General features: G+C 40.1%; 1 protein-coding gene across 8 annotated transcripts in view; it reads left to right on the top strand.

Annotated features, from left to right (window-relative positions):
- Positions 1-22,647, top strand: part of LOC132394341 (glypican-5-like) — an 855,183-nt gene that overhangs the window by 440,124 nt on the left and 392,412 nt on the right. The window contains exon 8 of one of the 8 annotated variants that reach the window (XM_059970374.1): positions 10-1,383. The exons of the other annotated variants lie outside the window; for them this stretch is intronic. Within the exon in view, the coding sequence (XP_059826357.1) occupies positions 10-41 (32 nt within the window). The 3' untranslated portion in view covers positions 42-1,383. Of the gene's footprint in view, positions 1-9; positions 1,384-22,647 lie in introns of those variants that run through there. 8 annotated transcript variants of the gene reach the window in all.

Raw genomic sequence — 22,647 nt, 5'->3', positions numbered from 1 at the left:
CAATTGCAGGGGCAAGCTTTCAATTTGCTGGGCAGACCTGAAGAAAGACTTCTGCTAGGAAAAGGAGCACAAAATGATAATCTCTCATCTTTAATTTTATGCATTTCTTAGCATTCTGAAAAGTGGCAGCTACTGTCAAAACTTGTGCACCTAAAACAAATTATAATCCTTACATGGATTGTGAACTCCACTGAAAACTGAGCAGTAAATATCTCTTTCGGAATTTGTCATATTGAAACATCAACAGTTAACTATCAGGATTTGTTGTCATAGCATCCGTAATGTCAAAATAGAATCTCCCACTTTAATCTGAGGAATGCTATCTTATAGATCTTGTTAAAAACTGTAAAGAAAATCTGGAAATGTATAATCTCTGGCTCCCAAAGTACAACCAAAAACACTTGAAGAACTTAGCCCTTCTGCTTCCCTCAACCTCTGAGTAATATATAATTTATTATTGATTAACAGCAAAGACTTTCATCTTTATAACATTGAAGGAATATTCAACCCACTTTCAGCATTGTAGCCACCAGTAAGACACGAGGGCCAATAGTGAATCTTATTTAGGAGACACTGAGGCATGGAATCCTGAAACATGACTGCCCTGAATTTTTATTTATAGCATATGAGCACCACAATGTACCAAATTATGCTAGAGGGGTTGATAACAATTTATCTCCTTGAACCACTACAGTCCATCTGGTGAAAGAGAGGGTGTATATACAGCAAAGATAAAGGAATAGTCATACATTTCCAGCCAGGGCTGTATAATCCTGAGAGCAAAACAGTTCTCTAGAGCAGTACAGCACCTGACAGGTTATTCAGCCTGCAATGTTGTGCTGAACTTGATACCAATTTATACTGAATGTCCTCCTCCTCCATATCCCTCCGTTCCCTTAACATTCATGTGTCTATTTAAAAGCTTTTATAATCCACTAAACTGCCTGCTTCCACCACTAACCCAGGCATTGCAGACTACTGTCACCCTCTATGTAAAAAACTTGTCCCACATGTCACCTTTAAACTTTCCCCCCTGTAACCTTAAAGACATCATCCTCTACTGTTTGACTTTTTCACCTTGGGGTTAAAGATTCTGAAGTCTCCCTTGTTTTCACCTCTTATAATTAAAAAGAAATATCTATCAGGTTTCTCCTCAGCCTCCAACATTCTAGAGAGAACAACTTAATGTGGTGAACTATGTGCCTGTCTGGACACGCCCCCTGCTGACTGCTCCTGTGGCTCCTCCCACAGGCCCCTGTATAAAGGCGATCTGAGGCCTGACGCTCGGCCTCAGTCTCCAGGACATAGTATGATAGACACTCACTCCTCGTTCCTTCTTCCAGTCAATAAAAGCCGATATCTCGCCTTACGTCTCAGTGTGAGTTATTGATGGTGCATCATTTAAGTTGGTCAAAACTTTTCTTATAACTCACAAATTCTAATCCAGGCAGCATCCTGATAAGCTTTTCTGCACCCTCTCCACAGTCTCTGCATCCTTTCTGTAATGGAATAAGCAGAACTGCACATAATACTCGCAAGTGCAGTCTGACCAAAGGTTTTATACAGTTGCGGCATGACTTCCTTTCACTTATACTCAGCACCCCTACAAATGGATGCAAGCATGCTATACTCCTCCTTTAGCACCATACCTATTTGCATAGCCACTTTCTGTACCTCAATGCTATTAAGGTGTCTATTACTAACTGTATACTTTTGCATTCCATTTGACCTTCCAAAGTGCAACACTTCACAGTTGCCTGGATTAATTTCCATCTGCCACTTCTTTGCCCATATTCTTTGATAAACCTTTACATTATCCACATCTCCATCAACCTTGGTGTCATCCACAAACTTGCTAATCCACCCATCTACATTTTCATCCAAGTCATCAATTTTCCAAACAACAGATGTTCCAACACCAATCTTTGTGGAACACCATTGGTCATGGAGCTCCAACTAGAATAAAAGCCTTTTACCCCTACTCTCTATTCTCTGGGCAAGCCACTTCTGAATCCAAAGTTGGCAGTTTGCCTGGATCCCATGGATCTTTATCTTCTGAATCACCCTGCCATGGAGATCTTATGAAATGACTCACTGAAGTCCATGTAGATAATGTCCACTGCCTTCCTTCGCAACGTTCCTTTGTCACTTCTCAAAAAACTCAATTAAGTTTGTAACTCAAGACCTTTCTTCTAGTACCTTAGTGTACCCTCTGCCCATGTCCTTCTAGAAAATTAATGCCATGGGTTTGCAAAGAGATAAAAATTAAATCTGTATCAACTATACCAAAATTATCTTTAATAATTAACTTCTAGCACCTCTACTTATCTTCCCACTGCCTCTTAGCACATTTTCTTTTTGTTTAGGGCTTACTAACTCTAACCTGAATTCAATACTTCTTACTTTCTTAGTTCTACTTGTATCTGGCTTAGTGTCATAGTATTGTAGATCAAGGAAATAGGCCTGCTGGCCCAATTCATCCATACTGACCGAAGTGGCTTCCTGAGCTAGTTTCATTTGCCCATATCCCTCTAAATTCTTCCTATAAATAAGCCTGTCTAAATGCCTTTTAAATATTGTAATTATACTTGCCTCTATCACTGCATCTGATAGCTTGTTTCATTTTCTAAACTCATTCTATATGGAAAAAACTTGTCTCTTGACTCCTTTTTAAATCTCTTCCATCTCACCTTAAACCTTGACTCTCTGGTTTTAGATTTCCTTGCCCAAGGACAGAACACTGTAAATATTGCCCTCATGTTCTTATAAACATCTATATGGTCACCTTTAGCTTCCTTCGCTGCAGTGAAAACAGTCCCATAACTTAAACCCCCCAGTTAGAGCAAAATCACTGTGAATCTCCTTGTTGAATTAAATATGTATAACCAAGCAAAACATTACTGTCAGTAAAGAAATTGATATCGTCTAGTTCCGTGTGCTGCCCTTTGGTTATCATCTCCGACATCCGAGCTGCTGGAACAGCAACACCAAGTTCAAGCTTTGGTATAGTGATATCTGGTTTGGAAGCAAGCTTTGCCTTGCTCAGGATGAATCCAGCTTCACTATATCCAGCAGTGTCTGTGACTTTCAGGTATGCAATAGTTTTAGTTAATGCATTACAGAAGATACGGACCTCTTTCTTTTGGGCTGTGGGTAGTGGAATTGTCATGTAAGTTCTTGGAATTTTCAAGCCTCTAAGGTCCTGAAGGGAGGAACACCACTGCTGCCACTGCATATGTTTCTCTTTCGGAAGTGGGACATCCCATCCACAAGTGTTCAAGGTCAGTACTCTTAGCATGTAGCATGCCTGGATACTGACTGGAGCAGAAGATCCAAGAGAGTCAGATAGACTGTTGATAGTCGATATTACACGACCACATGTAAAAGGTCTTTCAATATCAGCATCCTGGAAAGTAAAGGTATCAATAATAAGATCCTGTCCAAGATCAAGGTTCAAAGTAAATTTATTATCAAAGTACATATATGTCACCATATACAATCCTGAGTTTCATTATCTTGTGGGCATTCACAGTAAATACAAAGAAAAAAACAACAAAATAATAATAATAAATAAATAAGCAGTAAATGTTCTGTACATGACATGAAGAGTTCTTGAAGTTGAGTCCATAGATTGTGGGAACAGTTCAGTTTTAGGGGAGGTGAAGCTGAAATGAAGTTACTCTCTCGGATTCAAGAACCTGATGGTTGAAAGGTGATAACTGTTCCTGAACCTGGTGGTGTGAATCCTGGCTCCTGTACCTCCTTCCTGATGGCAGCAACAAGAAGAGTCCATGGCCTGAATGGTGGGGGTCCTTGATGCTGCTTTCCTGCGACATCAGCCCATGTAGAGTTGCTCATAGTGGAGTGGGCTTTACCTGTGATGGACTGGGCCATATCCACTACTTTGTATAGGTTTTTCCATTTAAGAGCATTGGTGTTTCCATGCCAGGCCATGATGCAACCAGTCAGTGTACTCTCCATCATGCACCTATAGAAGTTTGACAGAGTTTTAGATGACATGTCGAATCTTTGCAAACTTGTAAGAAAGCAGAGGCACTGCCATGCTTTCTTTGTAATGGCTGTGACATGCTGGACCCAGTACAGATCCTATGAAATGACAACATGAAGGAAATTAAAATTGCTGACTCTCTCCATCTCTGATACCCTGATGACGACTGACTTATGGACCTCTGGATTCCTCTTCCTCTAGTTAATAATCAGCTCCTTGGTGTTGCTGACACAGAGAGAGAGGTTGCTCTTCAGGCATCACTCAACCAGTTTTCAATCTCTCCTCTATAAGCTGATTCATCACTGACTTTGATTCAGCAATTTGAATATGAAACTGGAACGGTGTTTACTGTCACATTCGTATGTATAAAGAGAGTAGAGCAGGGTGCTAAGCATATAGCCTTGTGGTGCATCTGTACTGATGGAGATTGGGGAGGAGATGTTGTTGCCAATTAAAATTGACTGGGGTCTGCAAGTGAGGAAATTAAAGATCCAGTTACACAAGGAGGTACTGATGTGAAGGTCTTGAAGCTTATTGAATCATTTTGAGGGGATGCTGAAGCTGATTGAATGCTGAGCTGTAGTCTATGAAGAGCATCCTGATGCATGTACCTTCAGTACCCAGATGTTCCAAGGTTGAGTAAAAAGCCAGTGAAATGGAATCTGCTGTTGACCTGTTGTGCTGGTAGGCAAATTGGTGCAGATCTAAGTGGCTCCTCAGGCAGGAGTTGATTTGTTTCAACCGCAGCCTCTCCAAGCAATTCATCATGGTGGATATAAGTGCTACTGCACTGTAGTAGACATTTGGCCAGACCTTCAGATGGGAGACATTGCATGATCTCAACACTGCTGGATGTGATCTTATGCAGTCTGACATTACACTGTGCCAACATGACTTGCACTGCTTTCAGCAGGCTAATTGCTTCTTCTACACTAGTAAACTATTTAAGACCATCATCAGCATAGAAAAACATTTCTATGTACCTCTGTGTTCCAGTCCCGATTTCCTTCTCTCCTGCATTAACTGCCCTCTTAAGCCAATAGATTGCTACAGCTAGCGAGGGGCAATTATCAAATACGCAAACTCTCATGCAGTACTCCACAATCTCGTTGTCTAGTTGGTGGTAAGGAAACTGCATGGATTTGAAGTGGTCTCAGTGATCCTCTCTCACTATGAAGCTATTGGAACATTCCTTCGATGGCTGGCCTCACTGAGATGGAATCAGATCTGAAGCTCATAAGGAACCGAGCAGACTCTTATTGAGAACTGGATTCTGCAAGAGCACATTGTTCAGTGATATACCCTTTGAACTGTGCATTTGAATCAAAGACAGTTGGTACTCGTACAGGTTTCTGGGGTGGTAAACACCAAAGTTGGGGTCTGGTGGATTGTTCCTGAAGAACTTCTCCATGAACTGCACATAATCATCCTTCATATCTGTTTTTCTTCTCAATGTGCGACTGAAGGACATAAGTTTGGTTAAGGTCTGCTGTCTGTGTTTGGTAGGAGTTATCAGGGAGAGCGGAAAGGAAGGGGAGCTGCCTGACTGTTTAACTCATCTTTGCTAAACTCTTTGCTCATCATTCAAAGGAAGACCTCATCTTCGATGGAAGGTGCCAGCTTATAATCATCTTCCAAGTGACCCGAGACCAGCTTGCCTAAACCTGCTTGAGCAAAGGTAAGTATGTCAGGACACTTGGTTTGCTTATCTACAATCTCCTCTTTCATCAGTTTCTACTCTCACAATGTCTGAAATTCTCCAGGACATTAGTCTTAAATGTGCGGACACTGGGTTGATGAGCGCCACTGAGGCAGGCTTCACCCAGTATGACCCAGCCCAGGTCTAGTTGTTCAGTATGAGGTGCATTATTGTGCTGACCATTGTGTTGTTCACTTACCCTGTGTTCATGGATGGCGTCTCTGCCAAGTAACAGGAGAGTCTCAGTTGGAGAGTTATGTAGCGGAATCGTGTCAGCTATGCCCTTGAGATGAGAACGACTGTGTACAGCTTCAGTGGGTGGGATTTCATCCCTGTTGTTGGGAATATGGTTGCACTCAATGAGGGTTGGTAAGGGTAAGCAGACATCCCTTCCTATTGACTCCACAACAAATCCACTGGCTCTGCTTCTGACAAATTCTGATGTTCCAGAACATGTCTTTAGAGTGTTTGGCGAAACAGAAGTTTGAATTCTGAATGTGCCAAAGAATGTTGAATTTGCCAATGACACATTACTCTGATCATCTAATATCACACCTCTCTCTATTTTTTTGCTCAGGATGTCTTTTTGGGTAGATTTTGGCTAGACATACTTTAGAGCAGTATTCGCCTTGGAAGCCTTTCCTGCATACCTCTTTGCATGCTCAGCTGGCGCCTTGCCACGTTCTGCCATGCTGGAACCAGTAATAGCCCAAGGTGCTGGTCGCTGTTGCACTCAGTGCAATGTACTATTGCCTTACAGCCTTTTGCTTGGAGTGCTATTGAGGCACAACTCTTTGACTCTATTGAGTGCATGTTTAGGAAGCATCTGCCATCTGCAAACAGTTTTTCTCTGAGTTCTCTGCATTTCCTTAAGAGGCAAGGTTGCTAGTGGACAGGGTATTGTCTATCAGGGTTCATGATAGAGTTCTCTATTTCAGTTTTGCAGAATGTGATAAGGGTTTTGGTTTCCATGATTTTCTGGAGTCCTCTCTTTGGATGAGCTGTTTACCAGTTGCTGAAGACAAGAAACTGGTCATTTTGCATTTCTGAGTGGCACAGATGAAGTCCACAAAGAATGAAAATGGTGGATAGGGTGTATGATGCTTTACTTTGTACCAGATTCCACTGCTCTTTCTTGGATATAGTTCAGTAGTTTTTCCACTACAGGACTCATTCCTCTGGCTGTGTCCTGGAAACTGAGACCTAGTAGATAACCCTCACCTTTCTGTGGCTTGCAGCTCCGACAATGGATCTGCAAGTTCCGGTAGCTTGTGCAATTCTTTGTGTGAGAACTTTGGAAAATGATAAAGTCCACTTAAGAGAGATTCTTTGATTGTTTCTGGAGAGCCATAGCATTAGTCCAGTCTCCACCAGAACATTTGTAAACTCTTAACTGATTATTAATGCTGCAGTGACTTGCCACCAAGCCACTTACAGAGAAGGTTTTGCTCTTCGCTTGGTTTAAGACACAGTCCATTCACAGCACTGCAAAAACTTGACTTAGGACAGATGACTTGTAGTCTGTTTGTTCTACATTTTTAGTCCCTCAGTGACTAGGTCTCGATGAGCAAGATACCAAGCCAAATCTAATGCACCTGCTGCTCCAGAATGAGAGAACTGTGGAGACTGGTTTGCCAAAATCCTGGCATGGATGGACGGTCACTCTGTCCATGTCAGTGCAGATGGGATTGGCATTGGTAGCAACTTTTGACTGATGTCTTTGTTGTGGTGGAACCGTGGAAAGGCATGCTGTAGACCTTGGCTGTCAATATCTGGATTATGTGAAAGACATGTTGGCTGAGTGGTGTAGACAATTTCTCCTTGTAAAGCTGAACCACCATCACTTTTACAGCCATAATGTGATTGGACATATTCTTTAGTCAGATACATTGACAGTGTGATAGCAAAGTATGACTGGTTCCAGTTATAGACTTGCAAGTAACTAGGTCAGCTGCTGTTTCATGCATGTTTGCCTCTGCTGAGGCAGCCTCAGTTTCACGTGCTTCCTTGAGTGCATTTAATGTAGCTTCTATAGATGCTCTCTCCACTTATATTCATGCTTTCTACACTCTATACCCTACTATGCTAAAGTCTTAGGCACCTGTATGCATATAGGGTAGGGTGCCTAAGTCTTTTGCACAATACTGTATTTGTCAACATGGAGCAGAGAGTAAGTTTGTAAATCTGGTGGGAGCAAAGGGTGCTGGGAATCGCGAGGGTGGAGCATCATGGGATGGGTGTGGGACAGGTGACCAAGAGGAAGTCCCAGGGGCCAGGCTTAGAGCAGGTGCAGACACGCCCAGCCCTGAGACACCAGGCCAGGTCGTATGATTTCAAACAATTTGTTTATTGATCATTACAGACTGTCTCTCTGGTGCTTCGCATTCCCTCCTTTTTCCCTTCCACCTTTCTCAAACATGAATTCCCTTCCCACTCTCAGTCTACAATAGAGACCCATATCAGGATCAGGTTTAACGTCACTCACCTATATCACGGAATTTGTTTTTTTTTACGGCAGCAGTACAGTGCAGTATATAAAATTTCTGGGGTACTGGGCAAAAGTCTTAGGCATGCTAGCTATACACATGTGCCTAGGATTTTTGCACAGTACTCTACGTGCTTTCTCTTCTTGCATCTAATTTCACACTTTGCATATGCTGCTCTTATTCTTGCCACTTCAGCTTTGGCATGAACTCATGCTGCACCTATGCTAACTATGGTTTTGTTTGAGTGTCACAAAGACAAGGTCGATGAGCCACATTCTGACCTGACTTCCAGGTATTGGCGATCGATGTTTTTCAGGTACAAAGCTGACGTTATTGTCTATGGCAGTCAGATGTGTCTCCAGTCCAGATGATGATGAGCTGTCTTTTCACGTGAGGGCACAGCTATGCAGTGAGCTAAACGACTTCTCACAAATCACCCAAGACACAAGCTTTCTTTCAGTGTTTTTCAAGAGAGATTTTTTTTCTGTGAAAAGATATTGCAGTTTTAAGAACAAATGAAGAGTGGATGGAGATGAATGTGCTTCAAATGAGAATTGAAAACTGTCTGCGCAGGAAGTGAAATAAAAATAGCTTACGTATAGGAAGTGAAGATCATACAAAATGAACAGTGCCTCTACAGGCCAGAACACAATTGCTTGCCAAATCTACATATTAACACCAATAGCATCCAATCTCTTAACATTTTAAAACATTTTTATAAAACATGACATGTTTCTATTTTTCCTAATCCAAGTGAATGACATTAGACATTTTCACATTCAATTCCATCTGACGTGCCATTAACACTGTTGATTTACATCCTCCTGAGTCATTATACATTCTCCTCTCAGCTTTGTATTTTTCTTTGTGGTGGCATAGATTGCATGTTATTATTGTACATTTACACCTCAGAAAATAAAGACACCTATCCCTGCATGAAGTATGACCTAGATTACATTCAGACATACACTGATAAGTGCCAAGTAATATCTGTATTATAAAAACATCAGGCACATCCACCTACTTCCTTTGACGTTCACTATAACATCACCATTAGTGTTCCAGGATTGACTCAAAGCTGCAGTTATAGCAGTATGTCAGAGGATGAGTATCTTTCAGTAATACTCAAGAAAACTCATCATATAGTTACTCCCACAACTAAACCTTACAAGTCCATTTAAAAGCATAATGCCTTCCAGTGTCAACTGGGTTTCATACCTCAGCACTGTCTACTGCACATCTTAGCATTAAGAAAGATGAATACTTGTCTAAAGATTTCCTTAAAAGACAAGGAATTGCAGAAGTAACAGAAGAGGACGTGGATGAGGAGGGGAAGAAGGTTGAGCAGCAGGAAGAAAATCATCATGTAGGAGGGAGTTCTTATGAAAATGCAGTCAGGGACCAAATAATAGGTCCTTAAGTTCTTATGAGGACTATTGTCCAAGGTTTCATGAAGAAGTCATATACCAGTGTAGAACTAATGCCATACCTACACAAAAAAGCCAATCTTACTTGACAATAGGTATCATACCCACTCCACCTTATTTTTCAAACGTTATCCTTCACTCTCTCGGGCATTGTTGGCAAGGCCAATATTTATTGGCAAAACTTAATTGTCTTTGAAAAGATCCTTGAGCTTTCTTGAACTGCTGCATTTTTTTATTCTGGTGCATATGCCCCCTTGATACTGATTAGTAATGTTCCAGGGTTTAGAGCCAGCATTAGTGAAGGACTGGTGATATACGTTGTGATTAGGATAATGTACAACTTGGAGGGGAACCTGCAGGTGGTGATACTCCATGTTCCTGATATATTTGTGCTTCTTGGTGATTGAGCACCAGCTGTCAGAATAGCCTGGGTGAGTGAGTACTCTGAGGCTTAATCCCTGCTCAGAGAAGTGTTGCTGAACGTTGGATGAGCAATGGGGAGACTTGCTCATGGATATAGAATTATTCTTCCTCCTATGCTATGAGAACCTAAAAAAAAGTGTATAGATGTAGCTTCTTATTAATTCAACACTTCAGGAGGCCTGTTAGTAGTGGCTGCTGTAGGTTAATTTGACCAACAGCACATCAGCCCTCACCCTTAACTGGTCATGAATAACTTCCATGTCAACTGTTTAAAATTAAGGGATCACCTCTTTATACCAGACATCAGATTAATTTGTTCACCCTCAGATCATTGTGAGCCTTTGAAGTTCTTTTCCTGACTGGTTTACAAAAGCAGAATCTTGGAGAATTTTCAAAGTAGAGGCAGATAGATAGATAGATAATAATCTAAAGGGTGAAACCTTACTGAGGGAAGAGAATAGGCGAGATTGCAGAATTGGGGTCACAGTCTGATCAGCCATCACCTGAAGTATCTGCTGTAGTAAGCAAGCATCACTTAAATAATTGGCTGTATGATAGATTGCAGGTTTCTTGTTCCGTAATTGTTTGAATGAAGACTGTGAATCCATTGCAGTTAAAAATGTGATTTTTACAAAAGGTAAGATAATATATTGATTTTTAACTGCTTAATCATGCGTGTTGATGTGAAAAATGTCCATTAAAATGGTAAACTGCGAAAAAATTGTAGTATATGCTGTTCTGTCTTGGATCCAAGAGGCAACCATATGTAGTGAGGAAAAACTGCACCAGATGTCTCCTCTTGGGTCCTAAACCACTTTTATCTGATTGTGAAAATAAACACTTCGTAGATTAAAAATCTCAAATAAATACAAAAGCGCTGGGAGCACTCAGCAGCTTAGAAATCACCTACAAAGAGAGAAAAATAAGTTAATGTTTCAGGCTGAAGGTCTCTGAGCTGCTTTCCTTCATGAGATCATGGCTGATACGATTGCAGAAACATCAGCCCTGGTTCTATTTCACAAATCCTGCCTGACCTCTGGACTGTTTTCTGTTTTTATTTTAGCTTGCATCTCTGTGTGGTCGAATAAACCTCTCTTTCTCCTAACCCTGACTTGATCCCTCCCCCCATCACCTTTCTTTCTTCTCTTTCCCTCTCTTCCTCTCTTACCCTTTCTCTCTTGCACATTCACCACTTTTTTATTCATAATTCACTTGTACCATCTCCCCATCGCTGAAGCTAACTCTGTTCGTCTGTTCAAGATCTGTTATTAATATATGGAGTAATTGGAGAGCCAGCCATTGTAAATCTCAAACCTAGAATAATGTTGAATATTCTTACTTGGTCATTCTGGTCCTTGCTCCCTTCCCTGGGAGCAACATTAACATTAAATTCATGTTTCCTACGCATGATGATTTTCCCTCTCCTCTCACGTGGCAAATTTACATCCATGAAAAACTATTCTTGTGAAAGTGTAGCACAGAGCACAGCTGAGGTCACTGACAGGTGAAGAATACAGCAGATGCTTGAGAAGGAAATGCGACTCAGACAAAAGTTTTAATACATGTAGTCAGTGCCTTGTTTTGTTAATGGAATCCTTATGGATTGTAAACCTCCAACAGAGTAGGTTAATATTTGGAACTTTTAAATTTGACCTACCTCCTTCATCTAAATCCCATATGGTTAGCTGAAGAAAAAAAATTAAGACTGCAAATATACTAAGTTATGCCTTTTTTAAATGTGTAAATTCATGGAAGTTCAAACTGAATTTTTTTTCTGAAAAAGTACAATATTACAAAGATATCAACATACTGTAGATGGTAATTTTTAACCAGCAAGCCACTTAATGTGTCTTAAGGTAAAAATAAATGACTTCAGGCATCAGCCACAGCAGGCAATGAAAGAGCTGAACAAGTTGAATTAAAATATTCTGAAAGCAGGAAGTAAGATGTTGAGACAAGAGATTGAAATTATAATTCCAATGCACTTGAGTAAATAGGATTTATTTCATAAATCTGTAAAAATCATTATTGGATATCTATTAATTATTAAAAGCCACTACAATTAGTACCTTTTGAATATATTTCAGTGATTTTGTCTGAAAAAGTTTTGGGGCTCATTTTTTTCAATTTTATCTGTCCATTTATCTTCATTTAGTGCCAATTTCAGTATAAATCATTCTTTCCAGTGGTCATTCCCTTCAGTTGATTAATTCTTCTACAGATGTCTTTGCACTATTTTGTACATTAAATCATCTCAATGCTTGAAATTTTACTACTTAATCATTGTACATTTGGAATTTCAATGGACTGAGGTGTGGAGATGAGTAATCACAACAGTCAATATTCATGTTAGTGTTTAGTGCTCATACAAAAATAATCACTCTGCTACCACCCTCCTCCACCCTCCCTCAACTTACCACCTCTGAATGTTGATGGCAGATCTTCCATCAGCGTAACATGAAGTAACATGAAAATACAAGAAAATCTATCCCTTTAAGTAGATCTGACTCATTGTACTGGTCGAAAAAAATCATGGCCTACAAATCCAATCACATCCTTTTTTTGTGTGTTAAGTGTCTGTAAGTTATCTCTTTTCCTAGTGAAATACTATATCTCAATATGTTTTGTGGTCATTTTGATACTCTCAAGAAATTTGACAGTCACTTCCTGGAACAATGTGCACTTATATAGATGATGTGTCTTTGTAACAAACATTACTTGAATGACATAATTGAACATGCAGATTTATGTTCTTGCTTCTCCAGGTGAAACTCAATACTGTTATTCTAAAAAGCACCCATCTTTTGTCATTCAGAGTCCAGTTTTCTCAAAAGCTGCTCCTTCTGTAGCTCAGTGACTTAAAGGGGCACATGTGCTGTCACCTGCAGCTACTGAACTTTATTCAGTACAGGATGTGCTCCTTGGTTATTGATCCACTGACCTTGTGCTGGTAAACCTGGAAGAATTTGATTTGCACCTCAAATGCCAAAAGGATATATATAATGAATTCCTGAGGCTGACCCATTGTGGGGTTTACTGCTAAAGCTTTTATACTGTTAGTGTATATAAATTATTTTTTGATCTATCTGAGAGGTAGTGTCAGTGAAGGTTGAGGTTGACAAATTCACTGACAAAAGACCGATGTGAATATCTGTGCCCTCAGCTCTGGGCTCATTTACGTACTGAATGCTTGCCTTGTCTGAGTTGTCTAGTTCGGTATTGTTTTGTGCACTCCTCCTCTTACCAATGCAGTTCATCTCCTTTCATCTTGCCTGATATTAGTAAATGGAGTTACATGCTTCCCCACCTACCATAATCCCCTCTAAACAGTGTTCTGCCCTCTCGGTACTCATACTTAAGCTGCTGATTAGAAGGAAAGTGCGTATATGCATTGATATTTTTGACATTGTGACCCCTCCTTTAGTTCCTACCCTTCTTCAAGGAGATCTGGAGGTCTTTCTTGTTAGCCTGCAATACTAATGTCAAAAACTTATCACTTGTACATCGGCAAATCAGCACCACATATATGGTCCCGTTGTGTTCAGTATCCAGACAGGACACTCTTCCTTAGTGGAATGCACACCAGGAAGACTGCTAACCTGTTCTGCTGACTGGAGTGTACAATGCTCTGCAGCCTCCAGCCCCCAGTTTTTGTGAAGAGGAGCACCCCCTCCACCTGATCAGTCAGTCTTGTAGCGGGGAAGCCCATCCACCTCCTGGCATACTTCTGAGCTTGTGAGCTTTGCTTTATCAGACATGGGGACATCTATCTGAGGCTTGTGTATTTTAATCAAGCAAGTGTCAGTGTCTGTCAGAAAGTTCAGGTTAGGTTGGTGGAAGTCTGAAAATGCTAGCGACTGCTGTTAACTGAAAGCTCATTCTTTTGGAACGAGAGGTAGCTTCCCTGTCAGTATTGTATAGGGTACAGAGTCTTCATTTTTATGTGTCTTGTCAATTCTTGCTGGACTTTTCTGCATTCTGTGTTTTAACTTTTGTTCTTGCATCACCCTCTGACAGGCATGCCTGTCTCCTGTCCTGTTTGTCCTCCAGGATTCTCTGCTGCAGCAGATCCCTGTTGTAGATGTTCACCGCCAGAATCTCTAAATCTCTGTCTTGGACCTTGGAGCACCTTTTCTCTCTTCTCCTGTCAAATTTTTGCACTAAAAAACTTCATGCAGTAAAGTTGAGTGTATATTCCTCTTCAGGTTTTATGACTGAGGACCAGCAGCTGCTTTAAATTAATCTACATTGACTTGATAGGATGTTCTGTTTGCCATAATGTAGCATTAGTGAAAAAATACACCAAGATTGCTATTCAGGATTGCGATCCTTTATTTGTAACCTCTGAGAATAGTTTTAAATTTGCTGATTTTGGAGCAAATTAATTCTGAGGCTACTTGCTTAAGTACAGGAGCAGACTATAAGTGTATAAGCGAGTGTAGAAAATTTATTATTTCTTAACGTTTGGATGTATTGTATATATTTTTGCCTGTAAATGTACAAACATAACAGCAGTGAGATTAACTCTTTTTTTGATCTTTCACACCCGCCTAAGCAGGTTATCGTACATCAGCCATTCTGTGTAAAGAGAGACTGCTAGATAACTTGGGTTTATTATCCTTTGGCTAATAGCTTGGCTGCTGTGAGTAGACACTGATTGCACATGAATGAATAGTTCATGTTTGCTCTCATCAGAAAGTATTTTCACACATTGTCCCTTTTAAAGCAATGACAGAGTTTACAGTTAGTTTAAGTAAGGCATCTTGTCTGTGATGTTATTGACAGTTTAATTGGCATGTATTGATTTTGCGTAATGGGATACAATAAGAGGAAGTGGCTGCTCAAAGTGTGCATCCTTTCTGGTGAATTCGTCATTAATTAATAGCTTCACCCTCAGGGATGAAGTGATACTTAGCTCGGATAATACATCTTTGATGGGGACGGTAATTAATCCTGATGGCAAGCTTTTACTGGATTAGTGCAGAACCAATGAAGTGAAATATAATACACTTTTCCGGCATTTAAAACTCTGGACAAGGAAAATAAATAAGTATTTTAGTTTGACTTTGCAGGTCAATTTTTAATAATGTTAGAACAAAGATTAATCAAGTTCAGTTACTTGGATATTAAATAAAACCTAGACTACTTTGTGGCCAAGCCCTGCAGGTGTAAACCAGTTGATTACAGTGGGGACATTCTTTCCCTTGTTACTTGGACTATTGATGCAAAACACTTAGACTTAGAAGGAGAGCTGTCTATATTTTTAAGTATGCACGTGAATCTGGTTACTGCAGTTTAGTTTCATGTTCCATGAAGAATTGTACTTTAAAACAGTTATTATTACATACCCACTCAAAAGCAAGGATATTATGGCGGCTATTGGGGACAAGTAGAGATAGAGAGAATGATTTACAAATGGCTTGTCAGGGATAAATGAGCTAAATGGGACAAGCAAATGGTGCAGCACAACTTTATAGTCAATTACTGATGGTTTCTGGCCAATATCACCTTTCCAAAGCTTTAATTGTGCGTGCTTGGAACATTAATGGAATGGTCAAAGAGGTACACTAAAGGAAATCATTTGGTTCATTGTGTCTGTTCATCTAACTTGGATAATAGATTCATTTAATACACTATTTATAAAGTGTGAGGATGAGATCTTGCAGTTCCAGTATGAGCTCAGTGGAAGATTGAATGGAATATTGCAGACTCTCAACTTGGTATACTTTAGCAATCTGTAGGAATGAAAGCACAGATGTAGGTTTGCAAACATCTATTTGTGAATAAAGAGAGAACAGCAGAGTTCCTCTGAGTTGCATAAATGGGTTTATTTCTTCTTCAGGAAATTCCCTCCCCCCCCCCCCCCCCCAGTGATCTTGAATCTCTTCTATTCTCCACAGTTTACAGTCTTGTAGGAAGTGTAGCAGGAAAGGGTTGATGGTGGCTGGTTAGCTCATAGTGGACAGAGTCAGAATAAATGTGTATTTTTTCAGGCTGGAAGAATGTAACTTCTGGAGTCCTCCAAGGATATGTCCCTGCCCTTTATTATTTAATATCTATATTGTTGACTTGGTGAATGGAACCATCAGTAAGGTGTCCAAGTTTTGCCAATGACACTAACGTAGAATGCAGGAGAAGTTGTGACGACAATGCTTGGACACTGCAAATGTATGGAATGAGTAAATAGGCAAAACCTAGGCAAACAGACTTGAATGTGGGAAGTTTGAAATCATGCATTTCAGTAAGAGAATCTAAGGTAAGAGAAATTGCAAATAAGTACATTTCTTGTACGAGAAGCACAAAATGTTAGGAAGCAGGTGCAGCAAGTAATTCAAATAAAAATGGTACTTATTGCAAGGAGGTTGGAGTTCATAAATAAGGATGCTTCTGCAGGGGGCTGGTGTTGTCACCCCTGGAATGCACAGGTCTGGTCCACCTATCTGAGAAAGGATGTACTGTATTTGTGCTGGTGGCAGTCCAAATTAGATTACCTGGCCTATTCTAGGAAAAAGAGTGTTGTCTTATCATAAATGACTGAAGAAGTTAGATCTGTTTTCTTTGGAGTTTGGAACTTTAAGGAGTGACCTTACTGAGACATGCATGATTTTAAAGTGAGGCTGTCAGGGTAGATGTTGAGCGATTTCTACTACTGAGAGAGGCTCAGACAATGAGTCGGATTAGATTAGATTAGGTTTTTGTCATGTTCACCAGGGTGCAGTGAAATTCTCTGTTACCACAAACCTCACAGAGTAAATGATATGCATGGAAATAATAAATACAATGACAAATAAGCTTTGTCACCTCATAGTTATAGATGAGGGAGCAGTCATAGAAAACCAAAAGATGCAGGTATTTTTTTCTTTCAGAGGGTGGTGAACCTCTGGTATTTTTTTTAACCACGGGGTTGTGGAGGCTAAAGAGTGGGTGTGTTTTGAGAGATCTGTAAATTGAGGGCTAGGACAATGGCACAGAGGGTTAAGATCGGGGCAGAGCAGCCATGTTTATGTTAACTGGTGAAAAGGCTCAAGCAACCAAGTAGCCTACTTTTCCCTTTATTTTCTTGTGTTCTTCCTATTGTACAATTCATCATTTACCAAGCCAACAATGACCTGGGCCACTCCATAGTGCAGCAAATAGTAGCTGGTGCATTTCCATGGAGTAGTTGTTTCTCAACATGTAAAATTTCAGCTGGAAATAATGAATCCTGGTTCTCAGAGTGACCTCAAGTTGAGAGAGAAGTTCAGAGAAGAAAAGTGGAAGGCCAGGAGGAATAATAGGAGACTTAGAGATTGATGGTAAGACGGTTGAGGGTTGAACAAGAAGGTGAATGGTGGCAAACTTTCTTTGATTGTCTCCAGCTGGAAGAAGTAAATTTATCTGATTGGTGCTTCTTTCAGGATTTGGCTTTACCACACACTCTTCTGTATGCATGATGTACATTTGTATGGAGCACACCAAATCAGCGATATCAAAGTGAGTGCATAATTTTTTTCTTTCATAAACAAGTTTTAAAACTAACACAAACCTTGTCAGTAGAAAGTGTTTTTAACTGAAGAGTAAATGCGTAATCCTTTGTTTAGTAAAGTGCTTTACCTAAGCCACTACCAGAAATACTGGGTACAGTTTAGCAGAATGATCAAACATGTTGCAATTAGTGTTGTCAACCAGCACTTTTCTCACCAGCGATCAGTTTGAGTTTCACAAGAACCTCGTGGTTCCAGCACTCTTCCTCCTCCTCCTCCTCCTCCTCATCATCATCATCATTAACTTCTTTTTAGGTAAACCCTTGTGAATGAAGGTAACTTGCCTCCCCTTCTTTTCTGGGGAGTTTAAGATCAATAGGTGCATTTAATGTCAGAGAAAAGTATATAATATACACCCTGAAATTCTTTTTCTTCGCAGACATCCATGAAAATAGAGGAGTGCCCCAAAGAATGAATGACAATTAAAACGTTAGAAACCCAAAGAACCCCCCAACTCCCCCACCCACGCACGAGCAGCAGCAAGACAAGGACACCCCTATCCCCACCCACAAGAAAGCATCAGCACCCTCCACCAAGCACTCAAGCGTGCAGCAAAGCATCAATAAAGACACTGACTTGCAGTACCCCAGAAACTATACTCATTCACCCAATGATTTGACATACCACATGCTCGCTCTTCCTAAGAAGGGAAAAAGAGATGTCCCCATTTCACAGTGAGAGGGGAGACATAACAAACAACTCGCTGATTTATTATGTTAATAGTCTGCTACATCGCTTTTTCTGAGCTCTGTGCCTGGAGAGTTGGCACCAAAAAGGTGCAGCTCTCTGGGCACGCAACCCCCAGCAGCTAACCCGCTGCTCCTGATGTTCTGTGTTCTCCCGTGACACTTCAGTCAGGGACACCGGCCTGGAATCAGCACATCCCCAGAGCCACGAAAATCCCAGAACCCTGAAGGTGCAGTCATCTTCCAGGCTGCATCCTCGGGATACCGAAAAATGGCCGGTCATGAGGCCCTGAGAGCGGGTCCCATTCCCACAAAGAAGAGTGTAATTCCAGGTCAGGGTTTTCAAAAGAACCCAGAAAAGGGAAAAATAGATATCAAAGATAGAAATAGAGCTGTTTCTGAAGATGCAAGCAAAGGAGTCACCATTTAGTGCCATCTTAACCTCACCCCACCTTCAGGATATCTGTGATTGAACTCTTTGTACGTGATGTGGTATTTGCACTTCATCTAACACCTGGTCTTGGCAAAGTGAGATCCTTGTCCATTGTCAAGGTCTACAATATGTATGGACTGAGCTCTTCCACACACATTGAATGTGGATACAGGAGGCACAAGTGTTCTGAACAGTTAGACACATTCTGACACACACATACACCAAAGTGACAGTTGGATATATAATGTATGGAAGTGCTTAGTCATGTACTTTGGCAGAAGGAATAAAGGCATGGACTATTTTCTAAATAGAAAGAAAACTCAGAAATCTGAGGGGCAGAGGAACTTGGGTGTCCTCGTGCAGGATTCCCTGAAGGTTCACTTGCAGATTGAGTTGGTGGTGAGGAAGGCAAATGCAACGCTAGCATTCATTTTGAGAGGACTAGAATACAAAAGCAAGGACGTAGTGCTGAGGCTTTATAAGACATTGGTCAGACTGCACTTGGAGTATTGTGAGGACTTTTGGACCCTGTGCTAGCATTGGAGAGGGTCCAGAAGAGGTACATGAGAATGATCCAGGGAATGAAAGGGTTAACTTATGAGGAGTGTTTGACATCTCTGGGCCTGTACTCACTGGAGGTTTGAAGAATGAGGGAATCACATTGCAACCTCTTGAATATTGAATGTCTGGATAAAGTGGATGTGGAGAGGATGTTTCTGATAGTGGAGGAGTATAGGACCAGAGAGCACAGCCTGAGAATTTAGGGATAACCATTTAAAACAGAGATTGGGAAAAATGTCTTTATTCAGAGGATGATGAATCTGTGGAATTTACTGCCACAGACGGCTGCCCAGGCCAAGTCATTGGGTATACAGTATTTAAGCTGGAGGCTAATGGGTTCTTGATTAATCAGGGAGTCAAACATTATGGCGAGAAGGCAGGAGAATGGGGTTGAGAAGGATAATTAATGAGCCATGATTGAATGGCAGAGCAGAATTAATCGGCCGAATGACCTAAATCTGCTTCTACATCTTATGGTCTTAAAGTATTTGCTCTCTCAGAGAAAAGAGTGAAAGTTTGATTTAAATATATTTTTTGCTCCTGATCAATTTTTGAATGACATAGACTGTTTCTTTAGATTCCATTTGACTGAGGCCCTCCATAAGTCAGGGACAACCAAGGATATTGCATTCCTGCTTTCTATGTGACATGCAAGACAGTGTGCAATTCAAGACAGTAAGATATGGAGAGCAAGCTGTGCCCATGTAGCAGCTTTCCCCTTTCCACACAGCTGTTACAGTTCGGCACCTGCGGTATCGCAGGATTTACCAGTCAGTGTTGAACTCAGTGAAGGACTGCTTTAGGGACTCCAGCTCCAGGGTTTACTCCTGAAACCTTCCCCATGAGTGGGTATAGTTATAAGGCAGCAAAGATTTGGGATCAGTGTTTTCTTTTGCCTCGATGAGCTGACAAGCTCCATCTGCCCGAAGCAAGTGATTTAATGTACCAGTAACTTACCTTTGCCCCTTCTCCTGTCAGTAGAGGTGGTTCTGCCAGGCTTACCAGCTAAGCCACACATGAAAACCAGGAGCTGGACTTGTTGTCAGAGGCTAGTTGAGATGCACACCATTGGGAGCATTAATAGGTAGTGCGAGCTTTTCACCACTACCAACTCCAGTTATAACAAACTTAAGGAAGTACCGTTGAATGATAATTGTAATAAACTAGTGTTCAGTATAATGTGGTAAATAACTAAAATGTTGAGCCGTTCTGCACACTGTAGAAGTAACCAAATGATCCTGAAATCCATAAAAAAATATCAACACTGATTGCTTCTGAAATAATGCATCATGGGAAGTGTTGTATGCACAGCTTAATTTTTGGTCTCAAAGCAAAATTATTAAATACGACCATTCGTGATGGCTAATAGATCTGTCAGTGTTTAAGGACCAACTATACTTTTAAGGTGATTTCTACATCCTTAACTATTCCTCTCTCTTATTATTGTCTCAGGTTGTTGTTCACCAAACTGCTTTTTGCAGATGTGCATGTTTGCTGATATTTCAAGTGATAATCCACAATATGTTAACTCAATCTATCAACATCAATATGCTTGAAGTATTGAGATGTTATCATGTTGACCAGTAAACCACAAAGATGATATTATTTTGGTGGTTGTCACTTAAGTATCCATTTAACGTTATCAGGAATCGTTTCCAAGATTAAGTCAGTAATTTATTAATGAAGGTAAGATCAGGACTTTTAAGTATTCAGCTGAAGGTTACAAATATAGATCAGTTGGCTTCTACAGAACAAAATGGACCCACTGCAGCAGGATTCATTGATATGTCATTTGTAGGAGAGGTTAGAGTTTAAACGATTTGTTGTAAAGATGGATCAGCGTGCCAGAGATGTGCTTGATTATCTTTTGGAGGTTGTGTTGAAAGTGCATGCCATGTCATTTTGTATGCACAGATTGTATAGAGCTCGTGGTAGAACCAAAATTATACAGTTTATACCTACAAAGTAAGTTTTTATTTGCAAATTGGCTTATTACTTAATATGTTACTTTTTTTAATGAAATACAAAAAAAAAAGCCTCTGTAACATTTAATTATTTTTGGAATATAAATGTTTGGAAATCTAAAATTTGCTCTTTTCTGTAGGCACACAAATGCATAAGACAAAAACAAACATCTAAGACAAAATTTATAACATATCTTACGGCACCTAAGACTTTTGCACAGTACGGCATATGGTAAGAGTAGCTTATTGTCATTCATAGTTAATATTCCTCCTCAAAGCTTGATTGTTATTGCTGTGGTCACCACTGATAGAACAAATTGATGCATGCTAATACCCCTTCCCTGACAGCTTACGTTAGCAAAGTGATCATAGCAAATGACCTGCAGAGATTTGCTAAGAAAATTATCTTTTGGAAATTAATTCGGCTCTTAATGCAAATTAATAATCCCCTGTTAGTTCATACAGACATTTCACATTGTAGAATTAATTGCCCTGTGGAGGAGAGTTTACTGTTTTGCCAATTTCTTTCTTCACAAGACGTTTCAGAGCACAATGCAATTCTGTAAAAACCTGCAATTCTGCAAAAGAATAACAAAACTATGAGCAAATTAATACACATTATATAAAATTATGCTATATCAAAATATAATGTAAGCATTTCATCAACTCTTTTGCTATTTTTTAATCAAGCAACAGGAAGTGAAAGTATACCGGTACATGCTGGTGCAACATATGGATAGGAAAGTTGCCAATGCAGTTGAATGCAGATGTGTTAACTTGGTCATATTAGCAACACCCATAAGAAATTTAAATTACTTTCACCTTTGAATATAATTAAACCTCAACTGATTTTCTCGAAAATTCTACGTTATTAAATTACATAACTATTACTTTATGATAACTGAACAAAATGACATCTTTACAAAAACCATACTTAATAGCAGCAGATACTGTAATTATAATGAAAAATGATTATAGGTGCATTTTAGATTATGCTCCATGGGGGAGTTTAAACATTTGCAGAAAATTTATGAATTGAAGTTTTGAGTCAGTTGCAAGTTTTTCTTTCTTTAAAGTTTTGTCCTGTACAAAATCATTTACAATTAAAGGTATAATTGATGGCAGTTTGGGTCTCTGTAAATTTAAATTAAGATCCTGTGAAAAGTGCTGTGAGGCCACAAGTATTGTGACATGGGATTATCTCACGTTCCCAGTGTTTCCAGTACAAGCAGCCTGCCAACCACATTTGCACGTTTACTGTGTACGTTTTTGGGCAGGGTTCCCAACTGAGAGCCTCCATTGTGAGTGCAAACATCGTTTGAAGTGAGCAGAAAAAAATGAGGATTTATTCAACAGAGAGTCTGGGAAGGGGAGAAAGATGGACTTAATTTGCAGGAGGCAAGAGGTCCAGCAGATAGACTGTTTGAAAACAGTAG

The sequence above is a fragment of the Hypanus sabinus genome, chromosome 5, assembly GCF_030144855.1.
Source record: "Hypanus sabinus isolate sHypSab1 chromosome 5, sHypSab1.hap1, whole genome shotgun sequence".
In the NCBI taxonomy this organism is placed as follows: domain Eukaryota; kingdom Metazoa; phylum Chordata; class Chondrichthyes; order Myliobatiformes; family Dasyatidae; genus Hypanus; species Hypanus sabinus.
The sequence above is the reverse complement of the archived record's forward strand: the minus strand, read 5'-3'. Positions and strand labels throughout refer to the sequence as shown.